General features: G+C 37.7%; 1 protein-coding gene across 2 annotated transcripts in view; it reads left to right on the top strand.

Moving 5' to 3' along the window:
- HS2ST1 (heparan sulfate 2-O-sulfotransferase 1) overlaps positions 1-19,128 on the top strand; it is a 172,034-nt gene that overhangs the window by 125,726 nt on the left and 27,180 nt on the right. For both annotated transcript variants that reach the window (XM_080802019.1, XM_080802018.1), the window contains exon 2: positions 11,219-11,457. In XM_080802019.1, the coding sequence (XP_080658145.1) occupies positions 11,219-11,457 (239 nt within the window). The remainder of the gene's footprint in view (positions 1-11,218; positions 11,458-19,128) is intronic.

Below are 19,128 nucleotides of genomic sequence, written 5' to 3'. Positions count from 1 at the left end.
ATGTTTTACATATACATTATGCTTGTGCATTAATCGTTCATTAATTCTTAACATTAATGAAAATACATTATAAAAATCAAATTTCTTTCCAAACTTCATCTCACTCATGAACTGCCACTAAAAATATATTGGTTAATGCTCTTGACATGATTAGGTAAGAACATTAAAGTAGCTGTTAAATGTCTCATCAATCCAGTGACCACCAGCATAATTCTTTTTGTTGTTAGGTTACTAGGTTAAAGAATATGAATTGTATTTTACTTAATATACTTGCTAAGTTTATAAAGCATTTTTACAGTTTTTTACAGTTATTACAATTATTACACAAACTAAAAATGTGAAATTCTTCAAAGTTACAACCTTCTTTTATTATCAGTCTAAGAAACACTAATCATCTCTATGAAATAGTAATATTGGTAGTAGCTAACATGGAGTTATCACTATGTATTTTAAGTTTATATGTACCGTTTGTTCTATGCATGCTCTGTGGTAAGTTTTTATATACATTCTCATGTTTTGATTTTTTAAAACAGCCCAAAGAGGCACCATTATTATAGCCATCTAGATGAGGAAACTGAGTGTCAAAGAAGAGATCCCCACCTGAATACTGATGTCAGGATACTGTTTGTCATGTTAATCTGACTCCAGAGCCAGTGCTCTGCATTTAAGTGGTTGTCTAAGATTTAGTCTGTTTGTATATTAGGATGGAGTTGAACCACATAGTTAAATACAGAATGATGATATTATAGAAGTACTTTTTTTTCAGGTACCTATTTTTTAAAAATAAAATATTATAGTTAAAAATCATAGGTAGACCAACTTTAAGACTTCATTTTTTGTGCATCTCAATCACTTGAAATGAATACTTTGATAGAAGATGGGGACTCAAGCAATCTATTCCTATTTTCAGTTTCCATCAGTGAACAGACAGAAAGAGCAATTAAAATTATAGTCGGCGGGGTGGGGGGCACCTGGGTGGCTCAGTGAGTTAAAGCCTCTGCCTTCGGCTCAGGTCATGATCCCAGGGTCCTGGGATCGAGCCCCGCATCAGGCTCTCTGCTCGGCGGGGAGCCTGCTTCCTCCTCTCTCTGTCTCTCTCTCTGCCTGCCTCTCTGCCTATCTCTGATCTCTGTCAAATAAATAAACAAAGTCTTTAAAAAAAAAAATTACAGTCAGGGGTGAAAAGAAAACTAGTGAGGAAAGGGACCAGAGCCTTAGGAACTCTATGGGACATGGTCAGGTGGACCAACATACTCTTACTTAATCTTACTGCAGATCCTTTGTTAATAAGTGGCTTTTTTCTTGCTGCTTTCAGGATACTCACATTGGCCTTGGCTTTTAGCAGTTTAATTTGTCACTGTGGATCTCTTTGAGTTTATCCTTCTTGTAGTTCATTGAGCTTGAAAGTGTAGATTCATGTCTTGTAACAAGTTTTAGAGGTTTGCAACCTTTTTTCTGCATGTAAGTCCTGTATATGTTTTGTTAGATTTACAACAGAGTTTGTTGTGTTTTTGTTTTGTTTGTTTTGTTTTTTGGTGTGATTGTAGATGATATTGAATTGTCATTTTTGTGTCTTTATGTTTAGTATAGAAATACAGTTGTATTTTGTATTTTTTTAATTTTTTTTTTTCTTTTAGAGAGTGTGTGTGTGTTGGGTGGGGTGGAGAGGGAGAGAGAGAGAGAATTTCAAGCAGGCTGCATGCACAGCATGGAGCCTGACACAAGGCTTGATGGCATGACCCTCAGATCATGACCTGAGCCAAAATTAATAGCTGAACACTTAGCCTACTGAGTCACCCAGACACCCCTCGATTTTGTATTTTTATTTTATATTCTGGAACTTTGCTGAACTGACTTATTCTAGGATTCTATTGTTTTTGTAGATTCCTTGTGATTTTCTTCATAGAAAATTATATCATTTTTAAATAGGGTTAGTTTTATTTCTTCTTTTTCTATCTATATGCTGCTGTTGCTACTGCTGCTGTTTGTATTATTATTTTGCTTTAATGCACTGGCTAGAACTTCCAACACTATGTTAAGTAAGAGTAATGAAACTCTACTGCAGGCCTTCTTCCTGATATTAGAAAGCATTCAATTTCAGTTATTCACTCTTATGGTAGCTGTAGGATTTTGTAGAGGAACTTCTTCTATATTCCTATTTTTCTGAGAGTTTTTATCATGAACAGAAATTCAGTTTTGCCAGATCCCTGGGTATTTCATTCTTTAGGAGTTTCAAAGTTATGAATTTAATTTCCTTAATAGTTATAGAACAGTTCAAATTAGAAATTTCATATTGAATGTGTTCTCACAGTTTGATTTTCAAGGAAGTTGTCCATTTTATCAGGCTGTCAGATTTATATGTGTGAAATTGTAGTATACTCTTCTATCCTTTTGATGTCTGCAGAATCGCTAGTTATGCCTTGTTTGTTCCTAATATTAAAATTTGTCTTGGGGTGCCTGGGTGGCTCAGTGGGTTAAGCCTCTGCCTTCAGCTCAGGTCATGATCCCAGGGTTCTGGGATCGAGCCCCACATCGGGCTCTCTGCTCAGCAGGGAGCCTGCTTCCCTTCCTCTCTCTCTGCCTTCTTCTCTGCCTACTTGTGATCTCTGCCTGCCAAATAAATAAATAAAATCTTTAAAAAAAAATAAAATAATAAAATAAAATTTGTCTTTGTTTTTATTAGTCTTGCTAAAATTTTATTGATTTAACTGATTTTTTCAAAGAACCAGCTATTTGTTTTATTCATTTTTTCCCCCATATTGTTGTTCTGTTTTCAGTTTCATTGGTTTTTGTTCTTTATTATTCCGTTCCTTCTTGCTTTGAGTTTATCTTGCTCTTTTTCTGGTTTTTGAGGTAGGAGCTTAGATGATTGGTTGGAAGCTATTCTTTTTTGATGTATACATGTAGTGTTGTAAATTTCCCTCTGAGTCCTGCATGAGCTGTATCCCACAAGTTTTCTTTTAATTTGCTTCAATGTCTTTTTAAAATGTCCCTTGATACTTTTATTTTTTGTTTGTTCTCTCTGGTTTTGTTGTTTCTGTTTTCTTCTTTCTGCATTCCTGTAGGTTTTATATTTTTTTAGAATTGTGATTTATATACTGTATTTGAGTTTAAAGTCTTCATATAGCTTTTTTCATGGTTGCTTTATCTATTTATATAAATATCACGTCTCATAGGACGCCTGGGTGGCTCAGTTAGTTAAGCGTCTGCCTTCACCTCGGGTCATGATCCCAGCCAGAGTCCTGGAATCAAGTCCTGCATCTGGCTTTTTACTCAGCGGGGAGCCTGCTGCTCTCCTGGCTTGTGTGCTTTCTTCTCTCTCTCTTTCTGTGACAAATAAATAAAATCTTTAAAAAAAAAAAAAAAAACTTGTTACAGTCTACTGGTATCATAATTTTACCAATCCAAGTAAAGTATGGAAAGCTTACCACCATTTACATCCCTTTTCTATCTGCCATTTACAATATAATTGTCTTTAATACTTCCTTTGTATATATTTAGAACCATATCACATAATGTTTAGATAACTATCATTAGCTAATCTTTAAGGTAGATCTGCTGGTGGTAAATTTGCTTAGTTTTCTTTCAGATGAGAATATCTCATTTATATTTTCATTCCTGAAGATTATTTTCTCTGGGTATAGGATTTTTTTGTTTTAGCACTTGAGAAACATTGTGCCATTTCATGCTGTTATTCTACTGTTATTCCAGTTTTCTCCTATAGTTAAGGCTTCATACTCTGGCTACTTTCAAGATTTTTTTTCTCTTTGTTTTTCAGAAGTTTAGTTATGATGTGTCCTATTATGTATCTGTTTGGTTTACCTTGTTTGGAGTTTGTTCAGTATTTTGAATCTTCCTGCTTAGGTCTCTTGTCAGAATGTCATGTTTTCAGGTGTGAATTCTTTCAGTACCCTTACAGCCCTGCCTTCTTTCTCCTGTCAAGACTCTGTGACAGAGGGGTGCTTGGGTGGCTCAGTTGGTTAAGTATCCAACTCATGGTTTCTGCTCAGGTCATGAGCTTAGGGTTGTGACATTGTGCTCCGTGTTGGGCTCTGTGCTCGGGGTCACGTCTGCTTGGGATTCTCTCTTTCCCTCTGCTCCTTCCCCCGACTTGTGTGTGCACTTGCTCGCTCTCTTTCTAAAATATATAGATCTTTTGTTATATCCCCAGTTCCCTGAGGCTCTCTTGTTATTGTTGTTTGCAATGTATTTTCTCACGGTTACTGCTGTTGGGTAATTTCTTTTGTTCTGTCTTATAATTTACTAAACTTTTCTCCTTTCCTACCTACCATTCTGCTATTGAGTCTACTCACAGTTTTTTATTTTGATTATTTTAATTTTGAGTTCTGAAGCTTCCATAGTCTTTTTTATATATTTTTTGTCACTCAGCCGATTTGCTGAGGCTTTCTGTTTATTCATTTGGTTTAAGCTTATTCAAGCTTGTTCATAATTATTCATGAAAGCATTTTTTATCATGACCACTTTAAATCTTTAATAATTCCAACATCTCTGTCATCTGGATGTTGTTGTTTCTTGATTGTCTCTGTTGATGGGGTTTGAGATCTTCCTGGTTCTTGATATGTTGAATAGTATTCAATTGAAACTTGGACATTTTTCTGTTCTGATGTGCAACTCTGAATCTTATTTCAGTCTGTTTCATTTGACTTTTTCTGACGCTGCTCTGGTAAGGGAAGGGCAGATCCTTTTTTACTTCCAAGTGGAAGTAGAAGTCCAGGTCCTCTCTCAGCCGCTGCCAACAGCTGGTGGGCTCATGAGTGCTGCAGGGCAAGTGGGAGTGGCTTTATCACACTGGAGGAGGGCACAAGTCCTGATTCCCTACTCTGTCTCCCCTAACACTATCAAGAAGGGGAAGGGAAGGGTCCCTCATCACTGCCATGTGGAAGTAAGTATGTTTGCCTGGTCTCCTGACACTGTAGAGGTGGCTTGATACCTGCTGCCTGGGATGAAAGTCCTGGCTCCCTGCTTGGTCTTCTCTGACACCACCCTCTCAGGGACGTTGAGTACCTCATTACAGCCTTGTGAGGGTAAAAGTCTGGGCTGCCTACCTGCCCTGTGAGGGTGGAGATGGGACCAGTTTTTTCTATAGGGTTTGACTAAGGTAGAGTTGTCATGTCTGAGAGTTTTCGGTCTCTCTTTGCTGCCCTCCCTTGGTCCTTTGGCTAGAGAGAATAGGCTTTTGTTTGGTTCTTTCTGTGTGTGCCCATCTCTGGACAGCCAGCCTCTATTGCTCCAAAGCTGGAATATGCAAAGGGAACTTGCCACTTGGTCATTCCTGAGTCCCAAGAACCCTAACTAGTTGGCTGGCTGCCTTCTCTCTCTACCTTTTAGAGACTTACACTTGTCTTATATATAATGTCCAGGGTTTTTAGTTGTCCATAGTGGTAAGAAGAGCAAAGCATTGGTCTACTCCAGCTTCTTTAAAGCGAGAGGTGCTATCAGCTCTTTTTTTACAGGATGATCCACTTAAATGTATAACTTTTAGTGATAGCTCAAGCACCCCTTGTTGACTGCCTGGAAACCACACAGGAAAGTACTGGCCAGTGTTCAGCATCCAGCCTTCAGCCTTCCATGTAGAAATTTATTTTGTCAGTCCCCATGGTGATTGAGTTCAAGGAGACTGATCCATACGAAAAGTATTCTTAAAACAAATGATGTATACAATGAGACAACCGATTTATTTAATTTATAGTCATTGCCAAGTACTGCATCCATGAGGATCAGGTGGTGGTTGGTTAGATAGTACATTCACAGTGAGTGGTGCGGAAGAAAGGATTCATTAAATAGCTTCATAATAACTTACTTTTGGTGCAACTTTGTCTCTTCCTAGTTTACATAGTATACACATATTTGGGGGAATAAATTACATTTCATAATATGGTTGGGGATTTACACAATTCTAGGTTTGTCCCTAGAGAATGCTGGGGATCCCCTTTAATTCAGATATGATGGCACCAAGCTGTTAGAGCTCAGTTTATCTAGCTGTGCAACAGGCATACTTGCCATGGGGTTTGGACGGGTCAAGTTTTGTGCCAAGGCATCCTTACCTATAGGCAATTCTCAGATGGACACTGCCAGTTTCCTCAGTGATTTTTCTTCACCTACAGTCCTTACTTATGAATAACCTACTTTTTTTTTCTCTATATACACTATTGCCTTAAGGCAGTTTACTATTACACTTAATATTACACTATTAGGCTTGCTGTCCTTGGAGGTTTTTGGGGGGGGTTTGTTTGTTTGTTTGTTTAAGTAGTTAATCTGGGGTCATAGAGCCCCTTTCCTGAAATGCATAAGTCAGTCTTTCTGGAGAGGATCCATAGTTTTCATCATATTTTAAAGGATTCCATGGCCCAAAAAGTCATAAGACCACAAATACTTTTGCTTTGCACTGTCATGCATATATGGTTTAAACCTCTTACAAACCATCCTAGCTTATTATCACCTGAGATATTAATGGTGTCATTGCTCATTTCTTTGTTTTTTTTTCTTATAATTGTAAATATTAAAATTTGGTAATTTTTTTCTTGGTATCCTTTGCCTTTATTTATTACTTATTTACCTGTATTCTAACTATAAATTTTTTACTTTAACATGCATAAGTTTCTGTATGTCCCCAAAACAATAATCATAATGTTAAAAAAAAAGTTTATCATTTAAAGATGTGATTTAAAAAAATATTTTCTTCACTTCTGTTTCCTTTCATTTTTCTGTGGTCTGATACATACATCTTTGTGACTTTGATGCTGTGTAGATCTGGCTTGGTGTATTTAGTGCCATGTTTTATATTTAGCTTGATCATTACGTTCTTGCATGAAATAAGGCCTTTTATGCCTTGCCAATGCAGAAGTAGGTAATTACTGCTGTTATGAATGGTGTTTTAAGAGTTGAGTTTGGGGGTGCCTGGGTGGCTCAGTGGGTTGGGCCTCTGCCTTCGGCTCGGGTCCTGATCTTGGGGTCCTGGGATCAAGCCCCACGTCTGGCTCTCTGCTCGGCAGGGAGCCTGCTTCCCTCTCTCTCTCTGCCTGTCTCTCTGCCTATTTGTGATCTCTCTCTCTCTGTTAAATAAATAAATAATCTTTTAAAAAACAAAAGAGTTGAGTTTGTTGATAATCCGCCACAGGGAAAAGTTCATTGAGCTGAGAGATACATGCCACCTTGCACAGGAGTCTAGAACCAGAACCCTGTGGAGTTCCAGGTCTGTCCTCAGTGTTGGACGCATTAGTGCCAGCTGCCGGTGGTGCCTGGCCTGTCTGTAATTTCATGACTCTCAGATTGTACCCCCATGTTGTTTGTAGGCTGTACATGAAATAGCTTGCATACCAGATTCTTTACAATTCATTACTCAAACATGGAAAAAAAATTACTTCAGAAAGCATCATGAGTATTTTAAATTACTGCCTACAGTCTCTAAGTGCACTACAAACGTGCTGTAACTAATAAAGCTTCCCCATTGATTTAAGAGAGTCTCAGAGGAACTGTAGTAACTGGATGCAGAACATCTTTGATAAAGAGAATTGGAACGGTCGAATACCTAGGAAGTAAAGAATGTGACTGGACTGGACTTACTGACTTTACATTTGTCAAAGGTGGAAATAGATACTAGTATTTTACCATCAACAGTTATTACTATTGGTCAAGTAAGTGAGATTTGATTTAAAAAAAAAAAAAAAGATTCGTTTACTTTAGAGGAAGAGAAAGCATGAACAGGGGGAGGGGCAGAGGGGAGGATCTTAAGCAGACTCCCTGCTGAGCACGGAGCCCAACTTGGGGCTCCACCACATTAGGACCCTGAGATCATGACCTGAGCCGAAATCAAGAGTTGGATGCTTAACTGACTGAGCCACCCAGGCACCCCGAGATTTGATTTTATAAACAAATACTACTAACAAAAATGTTCTTGATGTTCCACACTATTTTCATCTTTTTATGTAGTTTAGGCACTATCTTAATAATTACACTGTTTGTTAAAGCAAAGTAAAAACACTTGAAAAATTGAAAATGCATATAAATATGTTATTTGAGGAAAGTAGTGACTCCCATATTTACCTTGCATAGATGTCTTTTTAAATTGTGTTAATATGCAATACATGTAACTTAATACACATAATGAACCAAGATCTATGATTAATTTTTACATGTGACATCTGGCTAGAGTTTTATCATTTTAAAAAAATTACATCCACAGACTAAATGATCGCTTCTTTTTAAAAATATTTTTAAGGGACGTCTGGGTGGCTCAGTTGGTTAAGCATCTGCCTTCAGTTCAGATCATGATCCCAGGGTCCTGGGATCAAGGCAGGTATCAGGTTCCCTCCCTGCTCAGTGGAGAGTCTGCTTCTCCCTCTCCCTCCTCCTGCCGCTCCCCCTGCTTGTTCTCTTTCTTTCTGTCAAGTAAATAAAATCTTCAAAAAGTAAAATAAAATATTTTTTTAATTTAGTAGCTAATTTTCCTGACAGTTACTGGGCATGTAAAATTTTATTAAGTAGATGGAGTAATTATAAAAACTATTAGTATTGCAAGTTTTCTTTTATTTTTTAATTATCTATTTATTTGAGAGAGAATGAGAAAGAGAGCACACAAGTAGGGAGAAGGGCAGAGAGCCAGAAGCAGACTCCTGGCTGAGCAGGGAACCTGATGTGGGGCTCCATCCCAGGACCCAGGGATAATGACCTGAGCCAAAGGCAGAGATGCCCAACTGACTGAGCCACCAGGTGCCCACAGATTTTGTTTAGTCATTGAGTATTCTGTAGGTAAAATGGGTACCCATATATGAAAGAACACATAAAGTCTTTTCCAAGTACTTGATTTCAGAAAAACCATTTAAGGTAAATCCAGCATTGTTGCTTGTAGGTGAATCTTTTAAAGGCAATTTCATGCATATCTGGGTTGCTTGAGGAGACCTCTCACACTTCCGTCAGCCCTTAAATGACAGCAGCACTGCTCTATTTCCCTTTGTGGAAAGAGGACAACGTGTGTATGTAATAATATCATAATAATTTGGGATCTGATGACAGTTTGAGGTTGTTTGGGAGATAAGAGTCCTTAAAAATTACTGAATATAATAATATATGTAGGTTCTCAATAAATACTGGTTGAATTTAACCTGAGATAGCTTCCAAAGCTTATGTAGATCCTTATAGCCTCATATATTACCTTGATTTATAGGTCCATTTGGAAAGCACTGTCAATTTGAAAAGTAATATGCTATCATGTGGCATGTGATTCTTGAAAGTCTGCCCTGCTTCCTTTTTCTTTCTTTCTTTCTTCTTAGCCTCCTTCTGTAGATTGTCTCTACTTGCTCCTTAAATGGTGGTATTTCCTAAGATTCTGTCCCAGAGTCTCTTTCCCATGCTACATATTCTAGATTATGTAGGCAGTTGCATTCATTTCCATGGTTTTCCCAGATGTCTTCTACTTGAATGTTTATTCTCAACTCTTGACCTATGTGCCCAATTATCTACATAACATCTCCTGGATATCCCAGGCAATTCAGCAGTGTGCTTAACATTAAGCTCATTTCCTTCTCTGCACATTCCCATCTAGCTCTCCCAATGGGAAGGAAAAAAAAAGGAAATATATATGCATATACATATACAACATATGCACTTCTCCTCCTGTTTTGGAAAGCCCACAGCTAGTAAGTAGCAGGACTGGAACTCTTATTCAAGTCTTGTGAATGTGAATTTTCAGCTCAGGGTATATTTTCTATAATGTGACCATATCTTCTGATCCAAAATATAAAATGCATGGTTTGACAGTATTTGAAGCCTGTGCTTGTTACTCTAATTGTACCTCATTGCTTTTTCATGTCATTGTATTAAGTCATGCCTTATAGTAGACTGATACCAATAACACATACAATATTAAAAAATTGCTATTATGAAACACGTGGTATGTGAGACATATATGTATGCATTATGTGTATGATTGTACCTAGTTAGGGAGATTGGATAATCCTTCCCCTTTAAGCAATGAGGACATTCCATGTGGAGGTTCATGAGTTCACTAGGCAGTGTTATGGTACAGGGAAAATGGTAGTGTTCAAAGCAGGTGAAACAGCTTACAGAAAGTTCTAGTGGTAGGAGGGTGCATGGTATGTGTGGGCAGCTGTCTCTGTGCAAGGTAACTTGTAATCTTGTTACAGGTTTTTATCCCCTGATACCTCTCTTTCCCCTTGCTGGCTTCCTTATTCTAAAAAACATTCAAAGCTGAATTTTATATTAAACAAAGAATAATAGTAATAGGCTCAACCAGTTAAGCATCTACCTTCGGCTCAGGTCATGATCCTGGGGTCCTGGGATTGAGCCCCACCTTGGGCTCTCTGCTCCTCAGGAAGCCTGCTTCTCCCTCTCCCTCTGCCTGCCACTCTCCCTGCTTATAGGCTCGCTCTCTCTCTCTCTCACAAATAAATAAAATCTTCAAACAAACAAACAAACATAGCCCAAACTTAGAATGTAGTACAACACCAAAAAGAAAAAGGTTTTGTATTGGTATAGTTTCTACTCTTGTTACCTAAAATCACTCCAGCATTTATAACCATTGCCCTGCTACCTTTTGATAAATGAGGAAATAATTAAATCCTAAGTATAAATTTCAAAATCTTTGCTTAAATTCCAAGTGACTTATTTTCTAAGTGCACTTCTTACTGTGAAGTTTAGTATCCATGCAATCTGTCTTTGTGTGTTTGAGAGTTAATTCAGGCTGTAAAATTCTATTCTATTAGAATGTAGTGTGGGGCACCTTGGATGGCTCAGTCGGTTAAGCATCTGGCTTTGGCTCAGGTCATGATCCCAGGGTCCTGGGATGGAGCCCTGCATCAGGCTCTCTGTTCCTCAGGAAGCCCGCTTCTCCTTCTGCCTCTGCCTGTCACTCCCCCTGCTTCTGCACGTGTGCGCACTCTCTCTCAAATAAACAATAAAATATATATTTTTTAAATCTGAAAAAAAAAAAAAAAAAAAACTGTGACTTTTGAACTATACCGGTCTCCGGTCTGTGGTATTCTAAACTTGATGACTTTTTATTCTGTTTTTCTGTATATGCATGTGTATTATCCTTCAGAGAGTAATTCTGAATGTTCGGTCTTCAAAACATTTCTTCAGGTGCTCTTACTCATTTCTAAATTGGAAAATTATGTTTGAGGAATGGGAAATTATTTTCATTGTCTTTAAAAAGTGAGCTCACAACTGTTTTTCTTTGCAGAAAGGGCAATTGCAAGACATGAAGTTCGAGAAATTGAGCAGCGACATACGATGGATGGCCCTCGGCAAGAGGCCACGCTGGATGAGGAAGAGGACATGGTGATCATTTATAACAGAGTCCCCAAAACTGCAAGCACCTCCTTTACCAATATTGCCTATGATCTGTGTGCAAAGAATAAGTATCATGTTCTTCACATCAACACTACCAAAAATAATCCAGTGATGTCACTACAAGACCAGGTAAACATGTAGGAGATAAGTAAATGTTTTCTGACACTTCCTCACTCATATTTTGTATCTCAAGAGGCAAAAGCATTTTAAGGGATATGTGTACGGACCCCAGTGAATTGTAAGTCTCTTGGGGAACAGGAACAAATAAACTTTTTTTTTTTTTAAGATTTTATTTATTTGAGAGAGAGAGTGTGTGCATGAGTTGGGGTTGGGGGGCAGGCACAGAGGGAGAAGGAGAAGCAGGCCTCCCTGCTGAGCAGGGAGCCACATGTGGAGCTCCATTCCAGGACTGTGGAATCATGACCTGAGTCTACGGCAGACGCTTAATTAACTGAGTCACCCAGGTGCCCCTGCTAAACAAACTTTTCTATAATTTTACATTTTCTACAATATTTGGTATATTTCCTTGCATATTATATGTATTTAAATATTTATAAAATTAATGAACTTATTGAAAGCTTGAATTTTTGAAGAGAAAATAATACTGTTTATTATGGTATCCTTTTAAAAATAGGAAATATTTTCAGCAAGATGCCTTGCAATAGAAATCATTTTTTTGTCTCATTTTATGATAGAGAAATCTTTATTTAATGAATACCTGTGTTCAGTTTTGTGACTAGCCTCCTAAACTTCATCTCACCTTTACTAGTAATTTATGTAATATTAACTACAAACTCCTGGAGAACGGAAATTGTGGCTTATATTTTTAACATAACCTTGCCTTTTAACTTGTCAAGAAACTTTAGATAAACAAATGGATAGATATGAAATAGTCTTAAGAAAAGTGGAGGAAATTATCTCATGAAATAAAAATCACTTATCTCTTTAGCAATAGCACACAGTTTCTCCACACCTGGAGTTCTGACTATAATTATAAATTAATAGAATTCTCTATAAATATTGAAGGGAATGGGAATTGGGCCCTATGAGGAGAAAAGATAATATTTGGAAATACTGTCTAGGATTAAATATGTTAAGGTAGCATTATTAGAAAGGTTTTATGATAGTCATACAGTTAAGAATGTATCTGAAAACAGCTGAATTTATTTACTACAGAGCTGACTATTATCCTACTCTGAAGCAAGAGAGTAACATTGATACATAAGGTTAAGGTTTGCTTTCTTTGAGAGTTGTTAGTAAAGTCTAATAGTATATGGCATACCATCTGCCCATATAATTCTTGGCTCTCTGCAGTATCCTCAATTACTCTTTTTCATAAAACCAAAAATCTACATTCATCAGCCAAACTAAATAACTCTTCTGTAAATGAGAAGAAACATGAGCTTATTTAGCTAAGTGGGTCATAAAAACTATTCATTATGTAATATTGAATACCAAGGGCAAGTATCCTAAATAATCCATTTTTATAGTGTGTGGTAGATTTAAATTTCTTTGCTTGATTGCTTTTCAAAATACATCTTGGCTTAAAGGAACATCTCTTAATACTCCTATAGTAATTTTAGACTTATTCAGTAGTATTTTTTAGAAAAATAGTTACCTTGCTTATTTTGTGTCCAGCATTACAAAGTTGTATAACAGCTATAAGATGTCTGACAGTGATACTAACCATTTTTTTTTCATGAAATAGTAATCTCTGGAAGCTGCCCACATATGACATTTACAGGCATCATGTAGTGATAGATTTTCCCAGTTGCATTTGGATGAGATAAAGCTGTTTTTCTTTCAATAGCTTGTTAGTTATATATAGGAAAAAAAATTAGAAGAGAAGCATAAACACTATCTTAAAAGCAGTGAGATTACATAATGAGCAGCATTTAAAATATGTTTGTGTGGGGCAAAGTAGAGAAATACTCTTTAGCTCCAGCTCTTTCTTGGATTTCTTTCGTACATACTATACAAGGCACTATGCTAAACTGTTCACATATTTAATTATTTCTCAAATTTTAGAGGCAAAGTCCAAATATGTTGAGTCAGGTATGAAACTGTTGAGCAGGTAATAGCTATCTCTGCATATTCTGCCATCCTTAGAAACAGTTGTCCACTCTGCTCTCAAGGTTTCGTTTATTTACTGAGTATGTAATACATACAGGGATTGTGCTATATTCCTAAAGAAATAAAAAGCAAGGCCACATCTTTCAGAAGGCTTATTTGTAACTTACATGGAACATAAAGCATGGATATAGAAATGATGAAGATTATTTAAAGAAAACATAATTTTATGGTATTTTCACCAAATTATTTATTTATTTGTTTATTTTATTTTTTAAATATTTTATTTATTTATTTGACAGAGGAGACACAGGCAGAGGAAACACAAGCTGTGGGTGTGGGAGAGGTAGAAGCAGGCTCCCCACTGAGCAAGGAGCCCAGTGTGGGACCCGGTCCCAGGATCCTGGGATCATGACTGGAGCAGAAGGCAGATGCTTAACAACTAAGCCACCCCGGCGTCCCTTTCACCAAATTATTTAACCCAAAATGTTTCTCACCAGAATGTTTAATCCAGATCTAATCTTGAATGAACAGGCAAATCCATCTTGTTAGAACATTCTCCAGAATAATTATCCTGAACTTTTGTAAAGTATCAACATTGTGACAACCAAACAAGGTGTGTTTGGGGATGAGGCCGGGCAGTCCTCTCTAGAGGTGAGGAGACTAAGAGATCTGAAATCCTAATGTAATGTGTGATTTGTAACTGGATCCTTGATCAAAAATGTCTGCTGTTTCTTTTCAGATGGTTCAGAAAAAATTAAGTGTGTGTGTGCATATGGAGAAAACAGAGGCAAAAATGGGAAGTTAGTGAATCTTAGTGAATGAGTATACAGATGTTGACTGTATTATTTCAACTTTTCTGTAGTTCAGGGATCTTTCAGAATTATGAAATTGGAATAAATTAAGAGGGAAAGTTCGAACAAGCGAATGAAAAGATAAACGTTTGAGAATATGAGGGGTGGGAAGAGTAAGCCATGGGAGGGAGACAGACTCAGTCATGGGAATTCTATCTTTGAGGCATGCTTTACTCAGTGAATTGGTAGGGATTGGCAGGAGACCGGTGATTCATTAGCTCCTGTAGTTAGAAAATGAAGCATACTCTGTGATCATGAAAGTTATCTCTGCTCTAGAGAACATCTTGTCTTTAAAGTAACTGTCAGATAGGTATTAAGTGGCAGCGTCTTTTAGGATCTTTCATAATTCTTATCTACTCATCTGTTTAGGTTTGTGATCATATTTAACTCCCTTCTACACATCGGAAATATCTAGAATTTGCATTCTCTGTAGGACAACTTAGTAATTTTTTTCTTTTAATTCGCTATTAGGGCACCTTCTGGTCTTTTGCATAACTTGATGTTTATTGCAGATTCTGATTTTCCAGACCACACCTAAGATGAGTGCTTCCTAACTTGTAATGTGTATATCAATCACCAGTTAAAATGCAGATTCCGATTCAAAAGGACTAAGATGGAACCTGAGGCCCAAACTGATTCTTATGGTCTTTGAACCACAGTTTGAGTAGCAAACATCTAGAACATAGTTCTCGGTGGGTTATGTGAAAATGCGTATTATAGACTTCCCAGGATGGTGAAGTACTTTGTCTTTAAATTCATATTCTAACCTCCCCATCAAAATCCAAATTCCTTACCTTGGCCAACAGGCCTTTTAAATCTAGCCCATGTCCGTTACTTCATCTTCTTGTTTACTAGCCACACTGACCTTTGGTTCATTGAATGTGCCAAACCTTTCCCATTTCAAGGCCTCTGCACTTAGCAGTCTATCTTAGACTGGTCTCTCACCATTGACTTCATGTTATCCTTTTAACATCCTCTAGATGACACCCTCTCAGAAAAACCTCACTTGGCTATCCTATATATTAAATACTTCTTCCAAGTTATAGTACACCATCATCATTCTTTATGTATCTTTCCTATTACTTACTGATTTATTTGTTTTCTATTGGTCTTTTCCTCTGTATAAGCTCCTAAAAGGCAGGAACCTTGTTCATATTATTCACCACTGTATTCTTGTGTTTAGAATGGTGTCTGAGACACAGTACATATGCTCCATAAAATTTTTGTTGAATGAATGAATGAGAGAGAGAACAAATGAATGGACTTAGGTTCTAAAAGTAGTTCTTAGTTGAGCACAATGCCAGTGATGATGATTACTGGCAGAATGAGCCCCTCTGATTGATGGTAATATGTTCTCCCCTTAGCTCAGGTGATTTGGGACACACCCACCCCTCTCTTGCAGAAAGGACTGAACGGAAAGTTCTGGACTTTGGTGAAATATTATGTTATGTTGCTGCTGAACCTTTTTTATATTTTATCCAATTGTTATTCACTTTTCCTTTTTGTGTAGAAAACTTCCTCTCTAGTTTAGTCTCCTAAAACTACCCACAGCTGTACAATGGATGTTTATTTAAGTATAGGCATGAGTAGGAGTTTGGTAAATAGTAATTACCCAAGTTAATAGTAGTATTCATTCACCAGGTAGTAATTACAAAGTTGGAATTTGGCCAGGATTGTCAGGATGACATTCCTACTCACAGATAGTGAAAACAAGTTCTTTCAGATAATTAATGTTGAGATGAATCTTATTAAGAATGTAGGTCTAGGTACACTCTTAAGAGATGGTGCTTTCTTAGCTTTTTCTGCCACACTGGTTCAGGTCTGAGTCCACTAGCAGATAAATCACAGCACTACTCCCTACATCGCTTGTGTTTTCCCTAAAGGTCTCCTCTGATGACTTGATAGCCTGACTCTGCTTGAGTTATAAAACCTGACAGAAATCACAGTTTCGGATCTGCTCCAGGCTAGCTATAAAAACATCTCTTTTCATGTAGTATATCTAACAACTACTTCTGAAACATCCTTCTTGATAGCCTGTTTCAATCAGAGTATGGAAATACTCTTTGAATAAATTCACTGTGGTGACTTTATTTCTTCTCCCCGAGCCACTGTGTTCAGTCTCTTCCGTCTTCAGTCTCCTTAAGTCCATTTGCCACGATTATGCTTTGCTCCTTTCACCTACTCACCTTCCCTTTCACTAGTGCCAAGTGTAGTCGGTGAGAGTCCAGACAGTGAACGGGGTGCCGGTTTGCTCACCTGATCTCCACTTCCACTCATTCCTACCTATTCCAGAGCCTTATCTCGAGGTCTTGAGCAGGATGTCCCACTGCAGAGGAAAACCAGAAGAAAAACTGAAAGGCTAGGCGAGTGGTGCAGGAGAGGTGAGAGGGCAGAAAATGGTGGAGGGGAACTGCAGTGAGGCTGACAGATGAAAAGGTGAGAGTGGGGATGGAGGGAGGAAGAGAGGCAGAGAAAATTCTGCAGGGGGCAGTTTGGAGAGAATCAGCTCACTTGGTAAAAGGAGAAGTGGCTAAATTCAGACTTTGAAAAGGAAACTTTTTTTTTTTTTGAGATTTACTTATTTTAATAGAGTGTGCCAGAGGGACAGGGAGAGGACACAGACTGCCTGCTGAGCATAGAGCCAGACCCAGAGATTATGAGCCTGAGATTGTGACCTGAGCTGAAATCAAGAGTCAGCTGCCTAACTGACTGAACAACCCAGGTGCCTTGAAAAGGAAACTTTATAAAAAGGTTGCTCTTCAAAAGGGGGTCAAAGGATGGTTATAGAATTTCAGCAATATGTAAATGACTCTTCTAAATGCTCTGCCTATTCTCCAGATTAGTCTGAACCACCAGTTGAACCTTATTGACATCATTTGTTTGCTTAGCACTTTTTTCTTTTTTGTAAAGGGAAGGTCAGTCTCAACTCAGCATCTTCTGATTTATTGCAAATTGTAAATCAGCCACAGCTTTATTAATGAGACTTTAACACATTACTTTAAATGTTGATGAGATGAAAGAAAAAAACATGCACATATATATTAAATATGGAACCTTCAGTATTCTCATAGTTGGGAGATTAGAGAAAGATTCTGTGTTTTGACAGACTTTAACATAATAGTATAGAGAATTTAAAAGCAATAATAACCCATATGAATTTACCTCAGAATGAATTTAGAAAATAAAATGCAAGGTCTTATTTAAACATTTAAAGCAGGTCTCTTACTTTTGACTAGTGGTGTTCAGCAATCTCTGTGGTTACCCAGGATAATAAAAAGGCAAGAATAAGTCAGTGGTCATTGCAAAAATGGTTGTCCAGTACGAGAATAGTGAACAGGGTGGATTGGACGTGGAGGTTATAATGAATGTGATGAAGAAGATGAACAATTTTGAGAGCTGTATCAACAGAGCTTTGAAAGCTTGTGGGATGAGGAGTTTTGAATGACTGGACCTGAGGGGTTTTCTTAGCAGTGGATAAGACTTGAAATTCTCAATGCCCAAGTTTGTTGATCAAAATAATAATACAAATGCTACTCTCCCTTCTTTTCACATCCTTCTGGGTTTTTTTCCTCTTTGCTTAAATTGAACAATAAGAAATTAAGAAAATTAGCTTGTGATATAGAAGGATGATTGGACCAAAATCTAAGGTATGTGCGTTTTGAGCTTCAGTGTTCTAATCTATAAAATAAAAAGGACAGGATATCCTAAGTCCCTTCAACCTCTAAAATGCTGATTCTCTAAACAAGAGACTTTGAGTTGATGACGACAGTGGAAGATTCATGCCTTGTTCTGTTCTCCACCATCACTCAACTCTTCTCTCAGTCCCAACTGGAAACACAACCCTTTTTCCCAATTCATTCATTTTTAGACTGTGTTTCTTGGAATGCTTTGGTTCCAGAATGCTTCAGGCATCACTGTGTGCGGGTAGAAGGAGACGGAGTAGGCAGGGTTCATTCTGCTCCTGTCCTTACTTCTGTTTTATGTATTGCGGTGGCTTACAAGGTAATCTTTAAAAATCTGTTCTATTTCAGTACATTTTTTTCCTTATCATAAAAGCAGTGAATATGAGAGTGTATCTTTGCCAAAGAGCTTTTACAGACCTCAGGGCCCCTTGGCAAAGCAGTACAAAAACAAGCTTTGTGTAAATAAAGCCAAGTGGTAACTCCCAGTCCTACCTATGCTCAAGCCTTGCTCCTCCGTGTGAGCCACTGACCTGCCATCCTGTGGAGACTTGTTAGAAGTGCAGAGTCTTGGGCCCCACTCCAGACCTACAGAATCAAAATCTGCATTTTGACCAGAATCCCAGATGATTCATTTGCATCTTGAGTTTGAGAAGCCCTGCAGCAGTCCAGGCATTATCTAGCTTCCTGAGCTCTGCACTGGACGGTGAAGGGCACATGGAACAAGGAAGTGTGTCCTTAGGAGGGTTCAGTTTAACCCTGACTGTCCTTAAGAAAGGTGGAAGAAAAAAGTATCCTTGAAGTTTATATTTACAGCTACTTCTTATTTCCACCTGAGTCTTTTACCTATAGTGTACGTTTAGGGTGGTACTGTTGATCCTCTCTAACATGTGGTTTCTAGGACACCATTTTCCCAGATTTCAACCTGCCACCTCCTTTCATTTCTCTCCCACACCATCACATCCACATTAAATCCGGGCTTCTGGAAAATAGAGCTGAATCGCTAAATATGCCTTAAGTATCCTTAAACCACCACCTCCCATTCCTATTCTCTTTTCCTTCTACTTCCCTCTCATTTTTGGCTGAAATAATGGAACTGATTTTCACAAAACCAAAGGCTTTTATGAAATAATTTACCAGTAAGTGGCAGTTTATAAGGACTTTTCATATTCAACATGTGAATTTTTTTTAAGGTT

The sequence above is a fragment of the Martes martes genome (assembly GCF_963455335.1).
Source record: "Martes martes genome assembly, chromosome: 4".
Lineage (NCBI taxonomy): Eukaryota > Metazoa > Chordata > Mammalia > Carnivora > Mustelidae > Martes > Martes martes.
Note: the sequence above shows the minus strand (reverse complement) of the source record. Positions and strands in the feature narration are given on the sequence as shown.